A 20,406-nucleotide genomic window follows, 5' to 3' on the forward strand; every position below is an offset into this window, starting at 1 on the left:
CTTGTGGGAGAAGGGAGAGACCCCAACTGCCAGAGTGGACCGTGGGCTCCTGGCTGATGAGGACTCCTCCTGTGGCACCCAAGTGCCCAGGGACAGTTAAGCTGACTGCGATCCGCGGCAGGTGCTCAGGAACCCTGAGTTAGTAAAGAAAAGCAATCGCTTCCGTTCTGCCTCCAGCGTCCACCGCGTCGTCGGACACCCCTGGCTGAGCCGAGGCTTCAAGGCTTCCGTTCTGTCTCCCTCCCCGCTGGGGCGGGGCCGTAGATGCACCCGCCCAAGAAGGAAGTGATTTAGTCACCCTAAGTAGGGGAGCAAACCTAGAGATTGATCCCTCTCACGACCCCTGCCCCTCTCTGCCACAAACCCCGCTCCCAGAAGTCCCTCCTTCCGTGCGGACTTGCACCTTCCAGCCGGATGTCTGGCGGCAAGTTATGGTCAGTGGAGGGTGGGATACACTCACCGTGGGCCCCCCGGAGGGGGCACGGGGCCGGGGGAGCTAGAGTTTGAACTGACCACATGGAGTCACCGGGGTCACGGAGCTGGGGGCGGTACGGGGAGGAGCTGGAAGACCCCCTCTTTCAGGCCCGGCGGTACCCCAGCCTCCCTGGTGTGTGTCGAAGAATTGGAGAACCCAGAGTTCATCGGCGCAGGCAGGTTCGGGGTGGTGTTCCGGGCGCGACACAGGACGTGGGACTTAGATGTGGCGGTCAAAATCTTGAAGGGGTGAGTGACCTGAGCCACGGGCCTCCCAGGGTCTGCCCAAGGAGGAGGGGCCACTGCTGGGCCTGAATGGGGAGGGGAGGGATCGTCCCGGAGTCAAGGGCGCCGTTGCACTCTTTCCCGGAGTGTAGGGAGGCGATATCCAGGGAGGTGAAGGCCATGGCAAGTCTGCGGAACCAGCATCTACTGCTCCTGCTGGGGGTCACCCAGAAGCTACAGTGGGAATCCACCTGCGGGCCGGCTCTGGTGACTCAGTTCCTGGAAAATGGTTCCCTGGCAGGGCTGCTGCAGCCCGGCTGTCCTCGTCCTTGGCCTCTCCTCTGCCGCCTGCTGCTGGAGTTCGTGCTGGGGATGTGTTACCTGCATAGCCGGAACCCCGTGCTTCTGCACCGGGACATCAAGCCCTCCAACGTCCTGCTGGACTCAGACCTGCACGCCAAGGTCAGCCTGTCCATAGCCCAGCCCAGCCCCTGGACACAGAACCTGTTGCAGCCCTCTCTACTCCATACCCTCAGCATCTCCCTCTGGATACAGGGCTGCCCGAGGGTCAAAGCCCAACCAGGAGCTTTAGCTCCTACCCTACCAGGTGGGAGGGACCCTATCGCATACGGTCAGTTCCACAGGCCCACCCACCAAGTCCGGCCAAAGACCCATGGCTGACCTAGCTCAGGAGACTCAGACCTTGACCCAGCCCCCTGAAGAGGGGACCCAGACCTCCAACCCAAGGGCCCCACTGGTCCTGCCATTCCCCTAACCCTCAAAACCCCCTTTATAAGGCTGGACCTGCACCTTGTGGTGGGAGAGGGGATTCTGGAAGCTGCCTGGCCCTGTCCATCGTCTACCTTCCCCCTCTTCCTTCCCTTACAGCTGGCAGATTTTGGCCTGTCCACGTTTCAGAGAGGCTCAAGGTCAGGAGTTGGCTCTGGGGAGTCAGCCCCAGCCTACTTGGCCCCAGAACTGTTGGCTGATGTAAACCGGAACGCCACCATGGCTAGTGATGTCTACAGGTAAGGTACCCACTCCAAACACACATTCCACATTTCTACACCTCTCTGGGCCCTTCTAGGGGACCGTATATGGGAAAGAAATCTTTGCCAGCAGTTGGGCCAGGCCTCAGCTTTGTGTCTCCTGCAGCTTCGGGATCCTAATGTGGGCAGTGCTAGCTGGAAGAGAAGCTGAGAGTAAGACTCTGGGCAGACCCTGGGATCCTTAACTCCGGGTGCCCTCCTCCCGCAAGCCTCCACACCTTCTTTCTTCCAGCTTACCCACTCAGGCTACCCGACCTTCTCCTCACCTCCCCTTGGACTACACTCCTTTCCCCCTTCCATGATGGAGCAAGTGGCCCCTCATACCCTGAGTGTCTTCTCTTTGCGTCCCCCACCCCCACCCCAGTAGTGGCCCAGACATCGCTGGAGCAGGAAGCAGGGTGTGAGAGGCAGATCCGGCCCCCGCTGACCAAGCTGCCACAGCCCAGCCCTGAGACTCCTGGCTTGGAAGGACTGACGGAGTTAATGCAGCACTGCTGGAGCCAGGAGCCCAAGGACAGGCCCTCCTTCCAAGGTGAACTGGCCAGTCATCTGACAGCCAGGGTAGGCCTGGATCTGTCAGCAGAGGGCTTCTCCCTGGGAAGGTTTGGCTCACCTGTTTGCCACCCACTCTGTCTTGTCTCCAGAATGCCGACCAAACACCGAGGAAGCCCTCAGTCTGGTAACCAAGGAGATGGATGCCGCAGTCTCCATGGTGAGTGTCCATTGCCACCCCCCCCAACCCAGGAGCTGGGCAAGGATGGCACAACATGGCTCCCTTGGCCACTCAATGACTTCCCACTGACCACTGTTCTTTGTGCCTTAATCTTTGTCCTCACTCTCCCCACCTCACCACTGAGTTCCCAGGTAATAGATTATGGACCAAGAGACTCCTCCCTTGGGTTTAGGCTGGCTCTCCCACCTCCGTGCCCAGAAAGCTCCCCGTGTCCTTGCAGGTGAAGAAGTTCCTGTGTGAAAACCGGGGCAGCAACAGGATGTTGTCTGCGCCTAAGCCAGGCCCAGGAGGGACAGAAACGGAAGGCCCTAGGGGAACCACAGGAAGCCATGACATCATAGTCACTGAGATGCTAAACAGACTAAATCTGAAGGAGTCCCCCAGCTCTGCTCCTAAAAAATGCACAAACCTTCCTGAGAGGACCAGGGCATGGGGAGACAAAGTTCAGCCCGCCCAGACAGCAGGGATACCTTCCGATTCAACAGCCCCATCTCCCCAAACTCCAGAGACCTCACTTTTCACAAATCGGATGCCCAGCCCCAACTTGGCTTGGACCCCAGGTCCTGAACCCGAAGGGAATCAGGTGAGACACTGGCAGGACTAGAGGATGCACTGGGAGTCCCGTGACTCCTGTCCCCCTTGCCAGGGAGAACTTGGGGCTGAGGGGGATGCGGCAGGGGAACCAGTCCTGAGACGGGGAGCCTAAGAGAGCTGTGTTGTTTGCAGGGGGCTAAGAGACGTGGCACCAACTGGTCTCCCAGGGCACCACGGCCCAATCCAAAACCAGGTACCTGCTCCTCACTCCTGCCTTTTTCCTACTCAGTTCTCCCAATGGCTTCTTCCTCAAGACTGTCTAGAGATCCAGGTTACCTTGGGTAGCGGGAGGGAGAAAGGGCTAGGGGCCAACTACCCCAAACTTCTCATGTCATAAATGAAGAAACTGACACCCACTGGGCCTGGGTCCTGCTGAGGTCACACAGCAAAGCCTGGATTTGCCCTGGGCCTTCTGACTTTCCCCAGAACCAGCTCTGTGAACCCCTAACTTCTGCTGTTGCTCTGTTGGCCCAGAGGAGCTCCTAGAAGAAAAAAAACCCAAATCTCAGGGTCTCAGACATTAGCTGCCACTCCTTCTGAGCTTCTGAAAACCCAGTTCTGAAGGGGCAGCACAAAGCCCAAGGGCACATTTGACACAGTTGCAGGCTGCCCTAGAGACCCCATACTTGCATTTCCCCAGGATGGACACAAGGTGCCGCTGCCCCTCCACCCCGCGCTCCTCCTAATTTTGAGTCCGTTTCCCGACTGCTTCACCGCCCCACCAACACAATTTCTCTTAAAGGGATCCCTGTTACCATACGCGACAGCCATGCGGTGCAGGTGGGAGACAACAACTACTTGGTTATACAAGACGGAACTGCCTTGCCCACGCCAGGCCTGGCGCCTTGGGGCCAGGGTCAAGGCAGGCCGCGTGCCCCCCACAAGTAGGTTGGAAAGGAGGGCCGCAAGAACCAAGAAGCCCGGAGCCGGCTGCAGGGCCGGTATGACGCACCTTCTGAGCTACCTCTTGGATGTGAGGCAATTAGCTGAGGCTTTCTTTGAAGGCCAACTGATTCGTGCACACAGAAGTCAATAAACGTGATGGGTTTTGAAAACCAAAGCGCCACACTTGGGAGGCTGAGGCTTACGCCAGGGGCCGGCGGTGGAGACGCGGATGGGAGACTGCGGAGCTGACCCGGAGGGAGGCCCTGCCCTCTAGCTGAGGCCGGAAGCGGGATGCTCGGGGCTGGGAGCGGGCGGTGGCGTGGCACACAAGGTCAGGGCCCAGCTGGCGGCAGGAAGGAATCCCTGAGGCCTTGGCTCCAGGGGCCGCTCTAATCTCTGGGCGGACAACTTCCTCTAGATCGGCTGAGACCCCACCCTATACCAAAATTCTGGGGGTAGTCTCACTGCCCCCCTTTTCCTCTGGGCTAGGGAGACGCTGCAGTGGGGTCCTGGGGAGAGGGCTCTCCATGGGCATTGGAAGACCCCGGCACATCTCTTGCCCTGCACAATGCCCCCAGCCTCTCTGAGGTCAGCCTGATTTCTTATTCCCCTCCACCGCAAGCGCTCACCGCCTGCGCTCCCGCGCACGTGGCTGCCCAGGTGGAGCCCTTTGACCCTCAGCTGGTGTCTGCAGTGGAAAGCTTTGGCTCCACAGAGCTACACACAGACGTGCCCCCTCCCATGGAGCTGGACGGGTGGGACAGGAACAGTTCAGACTCCACAGCAGCTGCATCCAGGCAGGAGGGGAGCGGAACGGGCCGACCCGCCGCCCCCATCCCGGCCCCAACCCGACCTAAATCCTAGCCCCGATTGGGCCCCACATCCTTCCCTACATTCTCACCAGCCTTCGCTCCAGCGCTCCTTCACTCTCCCGGTGGCCAAGGGCCCACCCCCATTTTGACAGTTGCTGCTCAGCCTGGCCCACCCCACCCCCTCGCCTCTCCCACGGTTCGCATTCCCTTGCTCGAGGGGGCTGGAGCGGGGAGGCAACGACAGTGTTAGGGGAGACAATGGGGGGGGAGGAGGCCTGGGGAGTCCGCCTCGGCACGGGAAGGGGCCGGGCAGGGCAGTCCCGTCGGGGAAGTGGGAGGGGGCCCCGGCGCAGGGAGGGAAGCGCCCGCCGCCCGGGGCTCTGAGCCACTAGCTTCTCGGCGATCGATCGGGACTCCGCCACCGGCTGCCCTGGGCTCCCTCCTTGCGCCTCGCCCATTCAAGCCGCTGCAGCATCCCGGCAGTGAGTTCGGGGGTAAAAGAGGAACCCGAGGCTCCTTTGCTTCAAACCCAAATCCTGCCCCACCCGCAGCCGAGGCTTTTGCTAGGGCACCTCTGCAGTCTGGGTTTGAGGGAGGAGGAGCGAAGGATGGGGCAGTCTTCTCACAGCCAACTGGGAAAAGGCTGGGAGACCACGGGGAGTGCCTGGCAGCTGGGATTGCCGCCCGGTTGGGGAAACGGGGTGGAAGTGGCTTGGACCCTGTGAGAGAGGCACAGTTGGGGCCCCGAGCGGCCACAGGCGGTAACGCAGCCCCTGGCCTTCCCCAGCCCGGGGGTCCGCCGTCCACCCCCGGGGCGACGCAGCCCGGGGCAGGGGGACCATGGCCCGCCTCTTCAGTCCCCGGCCGCCCCCCAGCGAAGACCTCTTCTACGAGACCTACTACAGCCTGAGCCAGCAGTACCCACTGCTGCTTCTGCTGCTGGTGATCCTGCTCTGCGCGCTCCTGGCGATGCTGGCTGTCGCCTACGCCAGCGGCAGGGTGAGCGGGGCTCCTTCTGGTGGGGGGGGGGCTCCTTCCCGAGGGTGGCGGGAGGGTCACCGTCTAGAGGGCGTTTTCCGGGTAGAGACTTAGGGAGGGGTCTTCTTTTTGACATGCGTTCTTTGCTGGAACCCAGGAAAGAAGCACCGAGCCTTGCTAGGAAATGTAGTGATCCTGGACAAGTCACTGCACCTCTCTGGGCCACAGTCGCTGGGCTGCTGGGAGAAAGCCGAGCCCTGGGTGCTTTTAATTTCTCTCAGGGGACTGACAGACCTTCTGAGCTTCTGTGATCTACTGGTTCTAGAGTAAATTCAACACCGGGTTTTCCAGTTTTCCAGAAGGGAAATTACATGGGGCCCCGTGGGAATCCGTTTCCTGGTTTTCTTTCTCTCACAGGGGCCGTGGGGCAGCTGTACCCATGGACTCCCACTCACATTTAGTCCCCAAATAAAGCCATTTCCAGTTGCCTTTTTTTTTAGGAGAAAGGGGGTCTTCAATTCCATTTCTGGGAATATCTTGCTCCAAGTTTTCTTTTCACTTTTTGGAAGCGAGTTGGGGAAACCACTAAACTGACCAATTCTTGCTGGGCCACCTTGAAGTCCAGGAAGAGGTGGGGACACAGGGCAGGGACAGCGGCAGGAGGTCGACGCCCAGAGGTGGGTGGTGAAAGTGTAGCGCTCTCCCCTGCCCTGCCTCGAGGGAGGTTCCAGGTGCCCCCTGCTGCTGGGGCACTTTTTGGAGCTGGGGGCGTGGCTACTCCCAGACTTGTGCCAAGGGCAGGGAATCTCCTGAGCAAATTGGCCAGATTTGGATACACTCATTCCTAAGTGCCTTCTGTGACGTAGGCTTTTTCACTTGTGTCAGGACCCCAGGATGGTGTTCCAGTTCCTATTTGACACATGAGAAAATGAGCTCAGAAAGGTCATAGATTCACAAATGCGCCATATGGGTAGGCCCTGGGTAGATGACCCAAGGCTCTCGCACCCTGCCAGTGAGATATGAGGTTGAACCATTGCATTGCAGGCTCTGTAGATTTTTTTTTTAAAGATTTTATTTATTTATTTGACAGAGAGAGAGCGAGAGCAGGAACACAAGCAGGGGGAGTGGGAGAGGGAGAAGCAGGCTTCCCGCCGAGCAGGGAGTCCGATGCAGGGCTCGATCCCAGGACCCTGGGATCATGACCTGAGCCAAAGGCAGACGCTTAATGATTGAGCCACCCAGGCGCCCCCTGGCTCTGTAGATTAAAAACAGATTCTTGGCAACTTCCTATGGTTCAACCTAATCTGAACGGCCAGCCCAGGGGCACTGTCTCCTTTTCCGACTTGAGTTTGAGACACTTTTCAGAGGTGGCCTGGGGGGCTGCCTGTTCTTCAACTTGGAGGAGCGCCCCAAACTCCGCACTCCAGTCTTGCCGCAAGCACCCCCTCCCCACAGGATCTAGCTTCAGACCGGGGCTTCCTGACCACTGTGCTGTGCGCACTGGGTGGCTTCTCGCTGCTCCTGGGCCTGGCTTCCCGCGAGCAACGACTGCAGCGCTGGACACGCCCCCTGTCGGTTCTGGTGTGGGCCGCGCTACTCGGGCTAGGCCACGGCTTCCAGTTCACTGGGGGCCTGGTGAGCGCCTGGGACCAGGTGAGAGGAGCGGCAGGTGGAGCAGGGGGCAGGAGGACGCCCGGGCCAAGAGCAGCCAGCAGCTTCCCGTGCGCCTCTCCCCCAGGTGTCCTTTTTCCTCTTCATCATCTTCACCGTGTATGCCATGTTGCCCTTGGGCATGTGGGATGCCGCTGCCGCAGGCCTTGCCTCATCACTCTCCCACCTGCTGGTCCTTGGGCTGTACCTGGGGCCTCAGCCGGACTCCCGGCCGGCGCTGCTGCCGCAGGTGAGAACGCACTCACGTAGCCCAGGCCGCGCCCCCGGGGCCCCCACTGTGCCCAGGGCCCACTGGGGAGCACGCCGCGTTTGTTCCTCTGAGCATGCACCAACCGCTTGCTGAGCTGGGACTCCATGGCAGGGCGCCACGCTAAGCACAGGGTACAAACACATGCACCCAGACGGTGCCCTCGTGGAGCAGGTACACCACTCACTGCAGCACGATGCTGCAGACCCCAGAAGACCCCTCTGGGCCCACGGGGAAGGGACTTCCCCAGGGGACCAGAGTTGTGGGGACAGATGCGGATGATGGAAACTTCACAGCAAACGTAAAAATTGGTGCTTGAGTAATTTTGTGCTGCGGGGGACACGGAGGGGCGTAGATGGTGGGGTGGTATTCTAGGCAGAGGAAATGTGTGTGCAAGCGTTTCTAGACCTAAGAGGCCTTGTTGGTGCTCAACTGAGTCTAGAGCAGGGATACTGGGGCAGGAGAAGCGCCCCCGAGGGACTGGGCAGTGTGGCACCGATGGCCTGGAAATACTCCGGTCTCTCACTGTGGAGTCCTCCTCAACCCTCTTGGGGACCAACTCCAGCTACACACGTAGCCACTCCCCTCCCCCAGCTGGCAGCAAACGCCGTGTTATTCCTGTGTGGGAACGTGGCCGGGGCGTACCACAAGGCGCTGATGGAGCGCGCGCTGCGCGCCACGTTCCGGGAGGCTCTTCGTTCCCTGCACTCGCGCCGCCGGCTGGACACCGAGAAGAAGCACCAGGTCCGCTGGGCCTGGGAGGCTGGGCGGGACCGGGGTTTGAGAAAGGAGTTGTTTACATCACACAATGGGGCTCCTTTGCAAGCCGAATGACTTTGGGCAGGTTACTTGCCCTTCTCTCTCCTCCTTTGTAAAACGTGGCTAACTGCCCACCTTGGAAAGTTGTGTTAAGTCTCGAAAACCCTGAAGCTTCTAAAAGCACTTTTGGGATACTAAACGAAGAAGTCATTCTGGCATCGGTGCTGGGAGTTCAGTCCCTAAAGGTGATAGCGCAGGATGGGGTGCTGAAGCCCAGCTCTATGTGATGGGGAGGATCTGGGGGAGTACCCTGGGGCCCACCTGGTGGGGCTGGGGAAAGTGGGTGAGCTCCTAGGTCATTGGGAGGCTGGGACTCCTGGCTTTAGGTTGCAAGAGGGTGGGTGTTCATAGTGATCTCCTCCAGGAACACCTTCTCTTGTCTATCCTTCCTGCCTACTTGGCCCGAGAGATGAAGGCAGAGATCATGGCACGGCTGCAGGCTGGACAGGGGTCACGGCCAGAGAGCACCAACAACTTCCACAGCCTCTATGTCAAGAGGCACCAGGGAGTCAGGTATGAGAGGGGATGGCCAGAGGGGCGAGGGGTGTGGGCTGAGATCTTGGCCCCACTGACGCCATTTGCCCTGCCCAGCGTGCTATATGCTGACATCGTGGGCTTCACGCGGCTGGCCAGTGAGTGCTCCCCTAAGGAGTTGGTGCTCATGCTCAACGAGCTCTTTGGCAAGTTCGACCAGATTGCCAAGGTCAGAGGGGACCTCCCTCCCTACCCAGGGACCTTCAAATGCCCCACCCTGGATAGCCCCTTCCAAGGGAAACTCCTGCCACCTAAGATCCCAGTCCCATTTCAGAGCCCATGTATTCCAATGGAAGATATTCCAATGGAAGTAGGAAACCCTTTCAAACAACCCTAGGTATGGAGCTGCTCACCACACACCTCAAACCTGGAGAGACTTCTCAACAAGGCCCCACAAATACCCCAACGACAACACCCCCCAAATATTCTCAGAGCGCCCGGTGTAGGGGTCTCTGGACACTACAACCAGATCTAGAGAGATTTTCAGATGTTCTGACCTTAGGGAGCCCTTCCAAGGGAAATCTCTGCCCTGTGCAACATCAGCCCAAGCTAGACCAGCCACCTGTTCAGGCCCCAGGGATGCCCCCAACAAACCTAATCTTAGGGCTCCCCCAGAAAACCGCAGTCTTGAGGCTACTCTCATGTGCTCAAATCTGAATACACCCTACACGTGCCGAAGCTGGGGGAGAGCCACAGACCTCAGCCAGCCCCATATCCAGTTAAGGGAATCCCTAGATCTGACCCAGAGACTCCCAACCTCAGAAGTTCTTCAGGAATACCACATTTGCTCCCACCTGTCCCAGCCCCCTCGTGCCTCCTCTGACCTCTAACCAGGTGCCCCCTCCCCCCTCCACCCCGCACACGCACACACACACACTCCCAGGAGCATGAATGCATGCGGATCAAGATCCTGGGCGACTGTTACTACTGTGTCTCTGGGCTTCCGCTCTCCCTGCCAGACCACGCCATCAACTGCGTGCGCATGGGGCTGGACATGTGCCGGGCCATCAGGTCAGCTCAGGGGGGCCGGTGGGAGGGGTACCAAGGGATGGATGTGGGCGAGGAGCAGGCAGGGTAGTGGAGGTCCTCTTGGAGAGAGGGAGGGGTGTGGCATGCATAGAGCCGAAGGCGGCATTCAGACTGTCCCCTGCATACCCTGCTCAGGAAACTCCGGGCAGCCACTGGCGTAGACATCAACATGCGTGTGGGTGTGCATTCGGGCAGTGTGCTCTGCGGAGTCATCGGCCTACAGAAGTGGCAGTATGATGTCTGGTCCCATGATGTCACGCTGGCCAACCACATGGAGGCGGGCGGCGTGCCAGGGTGAGATGTGGGGCTGCAGGAGGCCACAGGAAGAAACCAGCGGGCCTCCCACATGCTGCCACCCTATTCACAGTTACCTAAAATGAGCACAGTCCTACCTGAGGCTCGGGGAGATCCTGGCATGCAGGGAGGGGTGCAAGGAGACACCTCCTGGAACACAGGGCCTTGCTTAAAGTCAGACCTCCAGGAAGGATCCTGGGAAAAAATCAGAGGTTTGAAGGCCCTCCCTCCTGATTCTCACTGCCCCCTCTTTCCAGACGAGTACATATTACAGGGGCTACCCTGGCCCTGCTGGCAGGGGCTTATGCTGTGGAGGATGCATCCATGGAACACCGGGACCCATACCTTCGGGAGCTAGGGGAGCCCACCTACCTAGTCATCGATCCCCGGGTAAAAGCCCAGCCTGGACCCCATGGGCTGGCCCATCCTAACCACCCACAGCCACCAGGCCTGATCTCTTCTCCTATGCCAGACATTGAATTCCTGGGTCTCAGGGTGTCTGTCGAGGGGGAGGAGAGCCAACCTTCTAAGGGGTATGGGGAGAATGTAGAAAGCGTTTGTGATCTTGACTCTCAGCCCTCATATGCCCCAGGCTGAGGAGGAGGATGAGAAGGGCACTGCGGGAGGGCTGCTGTCCTCTCTCGAGGGTCCCAAGATGCGGCCGTCACTGCTGATGACCCGCTACCTGGAGTCCTGGGGCGCAGCCAAGCCTTTTGCCCACCTGAGCCACCTAGAGAGCCCTGTGTCCACCTCCACCCCTCTCCCGGTAAGTGCACCTCCGTCGTGAGCCTGAGCACTTACGAACCCCTCCCAACTTCCCCGCCCTCACCACCAGTGAGTCACTTGATGACATCCGAGGTCCTGAACTGTCTGGTTGCCCCAGTTGCTGGTTCAGGCCTTTCCTTGTCCTTCCTTCCAGAGACAGGGCAAAGATCACCGCCCTCTGGGCTCACCTGAGATGCAGAATCCTATATACATCAGATCTATGGCCATTGTTCCCCAGCCTCCACTCGGGAACCCCTTTCCATCAGCACCACAGAGGTATAGGCCACACTTCTGGCTCCGAAGCCAGTGCTCACAGCCATTCCCATGGGGAAATGTCTCTGTCCAGCTCCATTCCTGAGACTGCACACTCTCTTTTAATCCCCACCAGGACTGGGAAGGTGGGGGCAAATCAGTTGTTGACCCAACTCTCCAGCATGTGTATGAGAATAAAATGAGATGACAGTGAAAATCTCACATGGCCTTAAAGGACGTCACCCTGAGCAGGCAGGGGTCAGGGGGGGAGGGAAGAGAGGACACAAGGGGACGGTGGATACTGGCTGATCCTGTGCTTGGCCACCCTCAGCTCATTGGTGTCCTACTAGCTGGTGCAGGAGTCTTCATCTCCCCCACCAGCAGGCTCTTAGGTTTGGTGCTTGGTGACAAGCAACCAGAACACCCTCTTGCAGGGACAGAGGCCGTGTCCCCCAAAGGCTTGCCCTAGGAGTAGGTCCCTCATCCTGCCCTCCTCCATTTGATCTGATCTTCCCAGAACTTTCCCAGCCACCTTTCTGCAGATCTTCCACTCAGAATCTTCTCTACTAGGTAGACCCAGTTGGGTATATGGGATGACTTCAGAGTACACTTTCTGTGTGCTGGCTCCCCTCCCCACCCACCCAGCAAGAAAGCAGGCCAGAGATCAGTGAGCACTGTAGGGTGGGGGGACCTTGGCAGCAGTGGTTCAGGAGAATACCTAAATCGAAGCCTTAACATAGGGTAGGGGAAAGGTCAGAAGGGTTAAGCAGGCAGGAGAGAGAGGAAGAAAGAATCCAAGACCCTGTTCACTCTTGCAGGATGGAGCCCCCCCTCCCCCCGGGGGGAGGAGGTAGAGTAGAGGGTGGGCTCTGGTGGGAGCCCAGGGACTGTGAGACAGTGTTGGGTGCAATGCCCATGGTGAGATGCCCCCCCAGAACCCATGCCAGACCCCCCCAAGACCCCACTAGTGTGCAGGCTAAGAAGTGTCAGGGTGGAGAAGTTGGAACCCCTAGTTCAAGGGTATCTCCCAAGGCAGGACCTCACCAGCCCAGAATTTCACTTCCCAGCCCCTGAAGTGCCAAGCCCTCAGTCAAATGTTAGGAATCCTGAGAATCACATCAGCTTACCCTTAAACAATGGGGACCTCTGGGGTGGTGGTGCGTTGTTAGTGCTAGCATATACCTACCATCCATCTGTCCATCCGTCCATCCATCCATCCATCCATCCATCCTTTCCACAATCTTAAAGCACCTACTATGTGGCAGGCACGAGGCTAGTTCTTGAGAAGACAGAAATGAATAAAACGTTTTCTCTGCCTTCGAATAACATACAGGCATTGAGCAAGGTGGAGAGGCAGGTGGGTAGTTTGAAATGAGTTAGGCCCGAACCAAGATGCGTAGTTGGGCTCTTACCTAGAACATCCCTCTTAATCTCCCTTTTCCTCTCCTCTCCCTCTCCCATACACCGGGTTTGGGTTTGGGGGGATGAGGTGGCCCCCTGTGACCCTGCTGCCTTCACATGAGCCAGGGGAGAGCGAAAGAACAGTCACCAGACGCCTGGCCCTGGGCAGGCTGCTGCTCTTCACTCTCTTTCTTGGGGTTTGACTCACCCACTTACGTGTCTGCCTGCTTTCATATCTTTCCACACAGCACGCTTTCCTTTTACTGCAGAAAAGAATTACTGTGACCAGGTTGTTTCTCTTCCTTCCTCTTTCCCTTTCTTCTTGCTTTTTTGTTTTCTGCTCCCACCACCTCCCAGCTCAGCTTGACCACAAAGGAGTCAGAATGTTCGGCGTCATCACTTCAGTTTAAACCAACGAGGATTTTTTGGCATGCTGGGGGGATGGGCAAGTCCCCGTCTTTGGGATTTGTTCAGTCCTTAGGGAAGATGACCACCCCTCAAGCCTACAGAGTTGTCTCATAAGTGGTAGAAAGCTGAGGAAATAAGAGCATAAGGACCCCTGGGTGTCTGAAGAGTCCGGAAGACCTTTTAAGGCATAAATGTGGTTTGACCCTTCCCTTAAGGACAGGTGGGATTTGATGGAAAGAAGAAGCCATTAGAGGCAGGGGAAACACATCAGACGCTCATGGCCAAGGACGTGTATAGACATGGAATGCCTCACTGCAGAGAGGCTTCAAGGATGCTCAGCATCGCCTCATCTCCCCCTGCGCTGTGTTCTCCCAACAGGAGAAGGCCCTGGCCTCCTTCAGCCCCCAGTGGAGCCTGGACCGGTGAGGAGGCCCCCGCAACTCTGTCTGAGTGACCTGCCTCCATCCTCCCTAGGGGGGCTGCTCCCGCTTGGCCCGCATGCTATGGAGGGTCTCCTGTGGTGACAGGCTGGGCTCTCACCATGCAGGAGCCGTACCCCCCGGGGACTGGATGAGGACCTGGACACTGGGGACGCCAAGTTCTTCCAGGTCATCGAACAGCTCAACTCTCAGAAGTATGGAGAACCAAAGGCGGCCGGGAGGGTTTCGGGGCTGGGCCCCCGCGGTATGGGATGGATGTGTTCCCCTGAGGACCCCGGGGGAAGGGAGCGGCTTCCCTGCTCCAGCCCAGGGAAACACACACCTGGTCACCACCCCCCACCCGCCCTGCCCTGCCCTTTCCTCTCTGGGGCTCACTGCCCTCCACCTCCCACCAGACAGTGGAAGCAGTCAAAGGACTTCAACCCATTGACACTGTACTTCAGAGAGAAGGAGCTGGAGAAAGAGGTGGGTGTGGGGGGTGATAGCGGAGAATTTTCTAACCTTAGTTCCTTGGCCTTGGGGAGCAGGCAAGCCCCATGGTCGCACCTCACCTCCCAGGTCTGCTCCGTTTGTGATCCTGGGGGTGAGGAGCTTGGGCCTCTCTCCAAATGGATGTCACCCTGTCGATTGGATCCCTAGGTGGGGATGGGAGGGAGGAGGGTGGCTCCTCGGAAAACCAGTAGGGGGTACCTGAGACTGAACTGGGGGGGGGGCGTGAGGCTGGGGCCCCCGCTCCTTGCCTGCGATGGACACCTCCAAGGTGTTGGACAGCCCTGGTGGCCCCTGTTGCCACACTGACCCCTGTCCTTCCAGTATCGACTCTCTGCCCTCCCTGCCTTCAAATACTATGCAGCCTGCACCTTCCTGGTCTTCCTCTCCAATTTCATCATCCAGATGCTGGTGACCAACAGGTGAGAGCCCCAGGCAAGGACGGCCCTGAGTCTCGTACAGTGACCACCAGGCTCCTGCTGATCCTTGACCCACACTTTCTTCCTTTACCCACTTTCCCTTGGCTTCAGACACTGAGCCACAGAGGAAGTATGTGTTCTGGGGAAGCAGTGATAATCACAGCCTTCATTTTACTATCTTACATCCTGTGGACTGTCTACATAATCCGAGCACTTTCACATGCCTGTCTCTGGGTCCTGAAAACAGGTTCTGTTTTCATTGAGAAGCCCAAATCTCACAGCAAATGAGCTTAGAAAGGAGGTCATCGTTTTTAGTCCATGGCTAGGAGGGGCTGCAAGGACTTGTCCAAAACTCAGCCAGGCGCAAGAGCTTCGGCCTGAAGGCCCAGACACTGGCCTGATGGGGCCTCGGCCCCTTCGTGAGCCCCCTACCCCCTTCCAGTACTGTCCCTACCTCATTAGCCCCCGCACCCCACCACCACTGCCCTAGACCCCCTCAGCTTTCCCGGATCATTGGCATGCGATGCCTTGTATTGGCCCAGACCCCACTGGGGGCCAGTTCAGATCCCCAGGACTGCTCCTCCCCATGTCTCCCAACCAGGGTGCACAGCACCCTCCCGGCACACAGAGCGTCCTCTGACTCTCCAAGGCCTCACTCACTCTTGTCTCCCTTTAGGACCCCAGCTCTGGCCATCGCCTATAGTGTCACCTTCCTCCTCTTCTTTCTCCTTCTCTTCGTCTGCTTCTCAGAGCACCTGACGGTGAGGTGGGCTGGGGGGTGGAAGTGGTCAGCTGGGCCCTGACCATGACCTGGCCTGAGGGGGGTGTGCCCCAGCCCCGTGGCTAAGGTTCTTGTGCTCCTTCCGCAGAAGTGTGTCTTGAAAGGCCCCAAGATGCTGCACTGGCTGCCCACCCTGTCTAGCCTGGTGGCCACGCGGCCCGGCCTGCGAGTTGCCCTGGGCACGGCCACCATCCTCCTCGTTTTTGTCATGGCTGTTACCAGCCTGGTGAGGGCACAGGGGGCCCTGTGCACCCCCATCGGGGCCTGTTGGACCCATCGGAGGCTGAGAGGGGGCCCCTGGATTTGGGAGAGCAGCTGGACCAAGGCCAGGGGATCCTGGCAATGTTGGACAAGCATAAAGAAAAAAATTAATCTGCCACCTGCGTAATTGTTTGTAACACTCTGGTGGACATCGTTCCTATCTTTTCTATGTAGGCAGATCTTCACTGCTTAGCTCACTCACTGTGATTTTGTAGCTGAGCCTGGTGGGTTTTTCAGGACTTAGAATCACTCCTAGAATTCTATCCCTGAAAGACATCTTAGGAATCCTCCCCCAGCCAAGTCACAGAAGAGGAAGCTGAGGCCCAGAGAGGTAAAGTGGCTGGCAAGAGATCACCCAGTGGATCCACTGGCAGACTAGTGCTCAGGACACCCACTCCTCCCATCCCTGACCGCCCAGAGAGGACCCCGGCGCTAAGGCTCCCTCACCAGCCCAGAAATAGCAGGATCCACCCCTTTGGAGGAGTCTGGCCCTCACTCATCCCTAGGTCAGCTGAAACCCAGCACAAGCCACCATTGTGCTCCAGGAGCTGCCTGCCCACCTCAGCTCTTCGCTTCCTTCTGCAGTTCTTCTTACCGGCAGCATCAGACTGCCCTTCCCGGGCTGCCAATGTGTCCTCCGTGGCTTCCAACCTCTCCTGGGAGCTCCCTGGGTCCCTGCCTCTCATCAGCGTCCCAGTGAGTGTTCCTCACAACCCTGAACCTCTTTCTCCAGAGCCTTCCTTGGCCCGTCCCCCACCCCCTTACTTGAGAAGCATTCCATCCTATGGATTGGGATGGACATAAAACACACTCGGTGTGTGTTTGTGTGTATGACACCCCCTGCCCCCAGATAGGACCTGGGCCCTGGGCAGGACAGGAGCCCTGGGATATTCTCCCACCCCTGCCTGTGGCAAATGCCCCGCCCCTTGACCACCCCGCCCGGCCCCACAGTACTCTATGCACTGCTGCGTGCTGGGGTTCCTGTCCTGCTCCCTCTTTCTGCACATGAGCTTTGAGCTGAAGTTACTGTTGCTCCTGCTATGGCTGGGGACCTCCTGCTCCCTCTTCCTGCACTCCCATGCCTGGCTGTCCGACTGCGTCCTCGCCCGCCTCTATCCGGCTCCCTCGGACTCCAGGTGCGCACGGCCACTGGACAGAGGGGCCCGGGGCCTCCGGGAGGAGAGCAGAGCTGTCCTCACCTCACTGACCTGAAAGGGGGAGGGTGGCTGAGGGCTACATGGGCCCTCGGGGTAGGGAGGAGGCCATCAGGAAGGGGCAGGGCAAGGGGCAACCCTGATGTGTGGCGTCCTCAGGCCAGGGGTGCTGAAGGAGCCCAAACTGATGGGAGCTATCTCCTTCTTCATCTTCTTCTTCACCCTCCTTGTCCTGGCTCGGCAGGTGAGTCACCCAGCTCAACCCTCCAGAACTTCCCTTTGAAGGGGGAGGCAGGGGGGATCCCCATATTTGTGACTTGGTCTCTCTCACCCTTTCCCTCAATCCTCCATCTCCAGGGTTGAGCCCAAATGGTGTGCCCACTGGGAGCTTCTAAGTGAACCTTCTGGCTCCCTTTCTTTCTCCTTCACTCCCCAAGGGAGGTGCCCTCAAATTCTCCCTCCCTCGTCCCTCCCACCCCACGTCCAGGAAAACCACCCTTAAGAAAGAATCTGCTGCCAATTCTGTCTTCCCTAGTTTGAATCTGGTTTCAAGGTAGCCTCCCCAGGGAGAGTTGGTCCTTGAGGCTTCGCTCCAGACTGGAGAGTGGTGTGGTTTGAGGCGTCATGGAGCGCGAGGGGGTGGGGGGGAGGGTGAACACTCAGGAGCTGAGGCTCCCCCTGCACTGTGTCTCCCCTGGGGCCCCTGGTGACCCCTGCCAGAATGAGTATTACTGCCGCCTGGACTTCCTGTGGCAGAAGAAGCTGCGGCAGGAGCAGGAGGAGACAGAGACAATGGAGAACCTGACACGGCTACTGCTGGAGAATGTGCTCCCTGCGCACGTGGCCCCCCAGTTCATTGGCCAGAACCGGCGCAACGAGGTGACTCCCCCCCCCCGACTCCTGAGCCCCAGATGCCATAGACACTAATTTCAGATGGAAATCTTGGCCCTCGGCCCATCGTCTCTGGTCCCCCCACAGTGGGTTGGGTGGCCACCCGGGTCCCTGTCCCTGTCAGGTAGGTGCCTCCATCTTCATAAGCTCTTAGGCTTCGTCTGCTGAGCACAGAATCCCTGTGTTCTAAGTTCTTACTTAGAAGGCGTGTCTTCTCCAACCCATGGCCCCTCCATACCTCCCAGAAGCTTCTTCGAGTGTTGATGGGAGTTGTGTGGAGGACACCCAGTCCACCCAGCCCTCTGGACCTGCACTATCCAGGATGGTAGCCAGTAGCCATGTGTGGCCACTTAACATTTAAATTAATTCAAATAGAATGTTCAGGGCCTCAGCCTCACCGGCCACACTTCAAGTGTCTACGAGCTGCTTCTGGCCAGTGGCTACCATATTGGACATCACATACAGAGAACTTTCCAACACCACAGGAATTTCCATTGGTAGATGTTCATCTCCACCCTCAAACGTGCTCTAGTCAGACCGTCAGAGAAGGTCACCCACATATTGGCCCCGTTTTATCTGTACTCCCTGTCTGCTATGGAGACACTCTTGGCCTGTCCTGAGGAATGTGAAAAGAAACAGGTCAGGGGCTATTTCACAGCTTTATGCCGCCAGCAGTTGCTCTCTGCACTCAAATTCACCGGTAGATCTACTTCTCCTGGTGTTTTCTCTTATTTACACTGGGACTCTCATAACTAGTCCCGTTTCTGTCTTCACACTGGCTGCTAGAAAGCCCAGAGCCAGAACCTAGGCCTGACAAGGACTTCGTGTCACCCCTTTCGTGAACCAGCTTCAAATAGGATTCCATCTTTACTATCTTACCTTTATTTTCCCTTTGTCCCACTTCCCCTATTATTTTATCTTCCAAATTGTAGCTGCCCTTGTAAACTGACTTAACTGGCTTAACACCCTTCAGCAGTAAGGTAGGTTAGAAAGACCATCCCCACCGACATGATCCCAGTTCTTGAAGAGACTCCCTTCATGTTGCTATGAGGTGATCCTGACTCCAAACCCCTGTCTTTCCTGGAATCATAATGAGACCCGATCTTCGACTCCTGAGTCACACATCCCTGGGGTAACCTGGCCCTACCCCTCTCCCTCCTTTCCAGTCCTTAAATGGAGGGGCAAGAGTATGGACACAGGGAGGAGGGCCCATGCAGACCGCAGGGGGAAGAACGTGGCTTGCTCCCTCATCCCAGCCTCCCACCCTCCAGGACCTCTACCACCAGTCCTACGAGTGTGTCTGTGTCCTCTTCGCCTCAGTTCCAGACTTTAAGGAGTTTTACTCTGAATCCAACATCAACCACGAGGGTCTAGAGTGTCTGCGGCTGCTCAATGAGATAATTGCTGATTTTGACGAGGTGACAACTCCAAGGGTCCCCCAGACCCTTTGTCTTGGATGCTAGAATTTCCCACCAGTCCCTCCTGCCCACTTACTCTCCAGCCAGGGGCCCATCCTCCTCTCCCTGGCCCTGCCACTCCTCCTCTGATCCCCCAGCTCTCCAGGAACTCTTCCCACAATCCACTCTCCCTCCTGCCACGCTCCCTGACCCCACAACCTGGTCCTTTCGTCTCCAAAGGCCTGGGGCTGGGCTTCTGAGAGGGAGGAGGGAGAGAGCAAGAAAGACTGGGGACACAGCCTCCTTTCTGTACAGCTGCTCTCAAAGCCCAAGTTTAGTGGGGTGGAGAAGATCAAAACCATCGGCAGCACCTACATGGCAGCCACAGGCTTAAATGCCACCTCCGGACAGGACACACAGCAGGTACAGCATCCCTTCCTTACCCACCAGCGCCCATCTGGGCTTGCACTCCTGGGCCCTCACTGACCCATGGTGGTGGGCCGGCCCATTGCTAGGATGCTGAGCGAAGCTGCAGCCACCTGGGCACCATGGTGGAGTTTGCAGTGGCCCTTGGATCGAAGCTGGATGTCATCAATAAGCACTCCTTCAACGACTTCCGCCTGCGTGTGGGTGAGGGCCCTCCCTTGCTGGGGCAGTTCCTCTTCACCTTCTCAGGCTCTTCCTCCCCCAAAGTCCTTTGTTAGCTACTCCCCAGCTCACCCCTGGACCCCCCCGCCACCAGCCTCATCCCTGGGGGTGGAGCATGAAGCTGCTGGGCCAGGAGCTCTGGGGCTCAGCCACCCCTTCCCTAAGCCAGACCCCTCCAGACCCATCCTCCTTTCCTCTAAGACCTCCAGGCCTCCCGCCTGAGTCCTGGAGCTTGCTCCTCCCCTCGCCCTCCTTAAGCCACCCACCCCCACCTCCCAGGGCTCCTCCTGACCACACTTCTTGTCAGGGTTGAACCATGGACCTGTAGTAGCCGGAGTGATTGGGGCCCAGAAGCCTCAGTACGACATCTGGGGCAACACGGTGAACGTGGCCAGCCGCATGGAGAGTACTGGAGTCCTGGGCAAAATCCAAGTGAGGAGGCCATATTGGAGGCATGGGGTGGGGGGATAGGATAGCACCACCCCCACACTCCAGGCTCATACCCTTTCAATCCCAGGTGACTGAAGAGACAGCCCGGGTGCTGCAGTCCTTAGGCTATACCTGCTACAGCCGGGGCATCATCAAGGTCAAAGGCAAAGGGCAGCTCTGCACCTACTTCCTGAACACAGATTTGACACGAACTGGCCCGCCTTCGGCCACCCTAGGCTGAGACCCCCATCCTCTCTATTCTAAGATCCTCAATAAAAAGACTCTGGGGGCACCTGGCTGGCTCAGTGGGTTGAGCGTTCGACTCTT

The 20,406-nt window shown here is 58.2% G+C and overlaps 2 protein-coding genes across 3 annotated transcripts; both read left to right on the plus strand.

Annotated features, from left to right (window-relative positions):
* Window positions 1–282: 282 nt before the first annotated feature.
* On the plus strand, window positions 283–4,135 carry RIPK3 (receptor interacting serine/threonine kinase 3). The gene is made up of 10 exons (XM_028114890.2): window positions 283–434; window positions 583–723; window positions 852–1,161; window positions 1,588–1,727; window positions 1,855–1,901; window positions 2,113–2,280; window positions 2,393–2,460; window positions 2,702–3,064; window positions 3,208–3,268; window positions 3,818–4,135. Exons 1-10 carry the CDS (start codon window positions 415–417, stop codon window positions 3,961–3,963), a joined length of 1,464 nt encoding a protein of 487 aa, XP_027970691.1. The 5' UTR covers window positions 283–414; the 3' UTR covers window positions 3,964–4,135.
* A 964-nt stretch (window positions 4,136–5,099) lies between these two features.
* Window positions 5,100–20,387, plus strand: ADCY4 (adenylate cyclase 4). 2 transcript variants are annotated; one of them, XM_028114843.2, is made up of 26 exons: window positions 5,100–5,254; window positions 5,560–5,771; window positions 7,206–7,403; window positions 7,489–7,650; window positions 8,263–8,412; window positions 8,852–9,000; window positions 9,079–9,190; window positions 9,905–10,032; window positions 10,186–10,344; window positions 10,602–10,734; window positions 10,937–11,110; window positions 13,549–13,592; window positions 13,718–13,804; window positions 14,006–14,075; window positions 14,424–14,521; window positions 15,195–15,279; window positions 15,388–15,525; window positions 16,146–16,256; window positions 16,512–16,696; window positions 16,874–16,958; window positions 17,435–17,593; window positions 18,877–19,023; window positions 19,318–19,425; window positions 19,518–19,632; window positions 19,958–20,082; window positions 20,168–20,387. In XM_028114843.2, exons 2-26 carry the CDS (start codon window positions 5,613–5,615, stop codon window positions 20,318–20,320), a joined length of 3,234 nt encoding a protein of 1,077 aa, XP_027970644.1. In that variant the 5' UTR covers window positions 5,100–5,254; window positions 5,560–5,612; the 3' UTR covers window positions 20,321–20,387. The 2 variants fall into 2 exon arrangements, with proteins under 2 accessions (XP_027970644.1, XP_087880784.1); XM_088024658.1 differs by lacking the exons at window positions 5,100–5,254; window positions 15,388–15,525 and having other exon boundaries at window positions 5,267–5,771.
* The last annotated feature ends 19 nt before the right edge of the window (window positions 20,388–20,406 follow it).

This window comes from Eumetopias jubatus, unplaced genomic scaffold, assembly GCF_037043125.1.
Source record: "Eumetopias jubatus isolate StellerSeaLion01/CBP00866 unplaced genomic scaffold, mEumJub1_p1.0 scaffold_7, whole genome shotgun sequence".
In the NCBI taxonomy this organism is placed as follows: Eukaryota; Metazoa; Chordata; class Mammalia; order Carnivora; family Otariidae; genus Eumetopias; species Eumetopias jubatus.

What these genes read in the sequence shown, in the direction of transcription:
- RIPK3 (XM_028114890.2), top strand. Translation starts at nt 415, where the DNA reads ATGTCTGGCGGCAAGTTATG. An exon ending in ATGTCTGGCGGCAAGTTATG is followed by an intron (nt 435 to 582) that starts GTCAGTGGAGGG and finishes CCCCTCTTTCAG; the next exon opens with GCCCGGCGGTACCCCAGCCT. An exon ending in GGACAGGCCCTCCTTCCAAG is followed by an intron (nt 2,281 to 2,392) that starts GTGAACTGGCCA and finishes TCTTGTCTCCAG; the next exon opens with AATGCCGACCAAACACCGAG.
- ADCY4 (XM_028114843.2), top strand. Translation starts at nt 5,613, where the DNA reads ATGGCCCGCCTCTTCAGTCCCCGGCCGCCCCCCAGCGAAGACCTCTTC. An exon ending in TGGTGAGCGCCTGGGACCAG is followed by an intron (nt 7,404 to 7,488) that starts GTGAGAGGAGCG and finishes CCTCTCCCCCAG; the next exon opens with GTGTCCTTTTTCCTCTTCAT. An exon ending in TCATGGCTGTTACCAGCCTG is followed by an intron (nt 15,526 to 16,145) that starts GTGAGGGCACAG and finishes TTCCTTCTGCAG; the next exon opens with TTCTTCTTACCGGCAGCATC.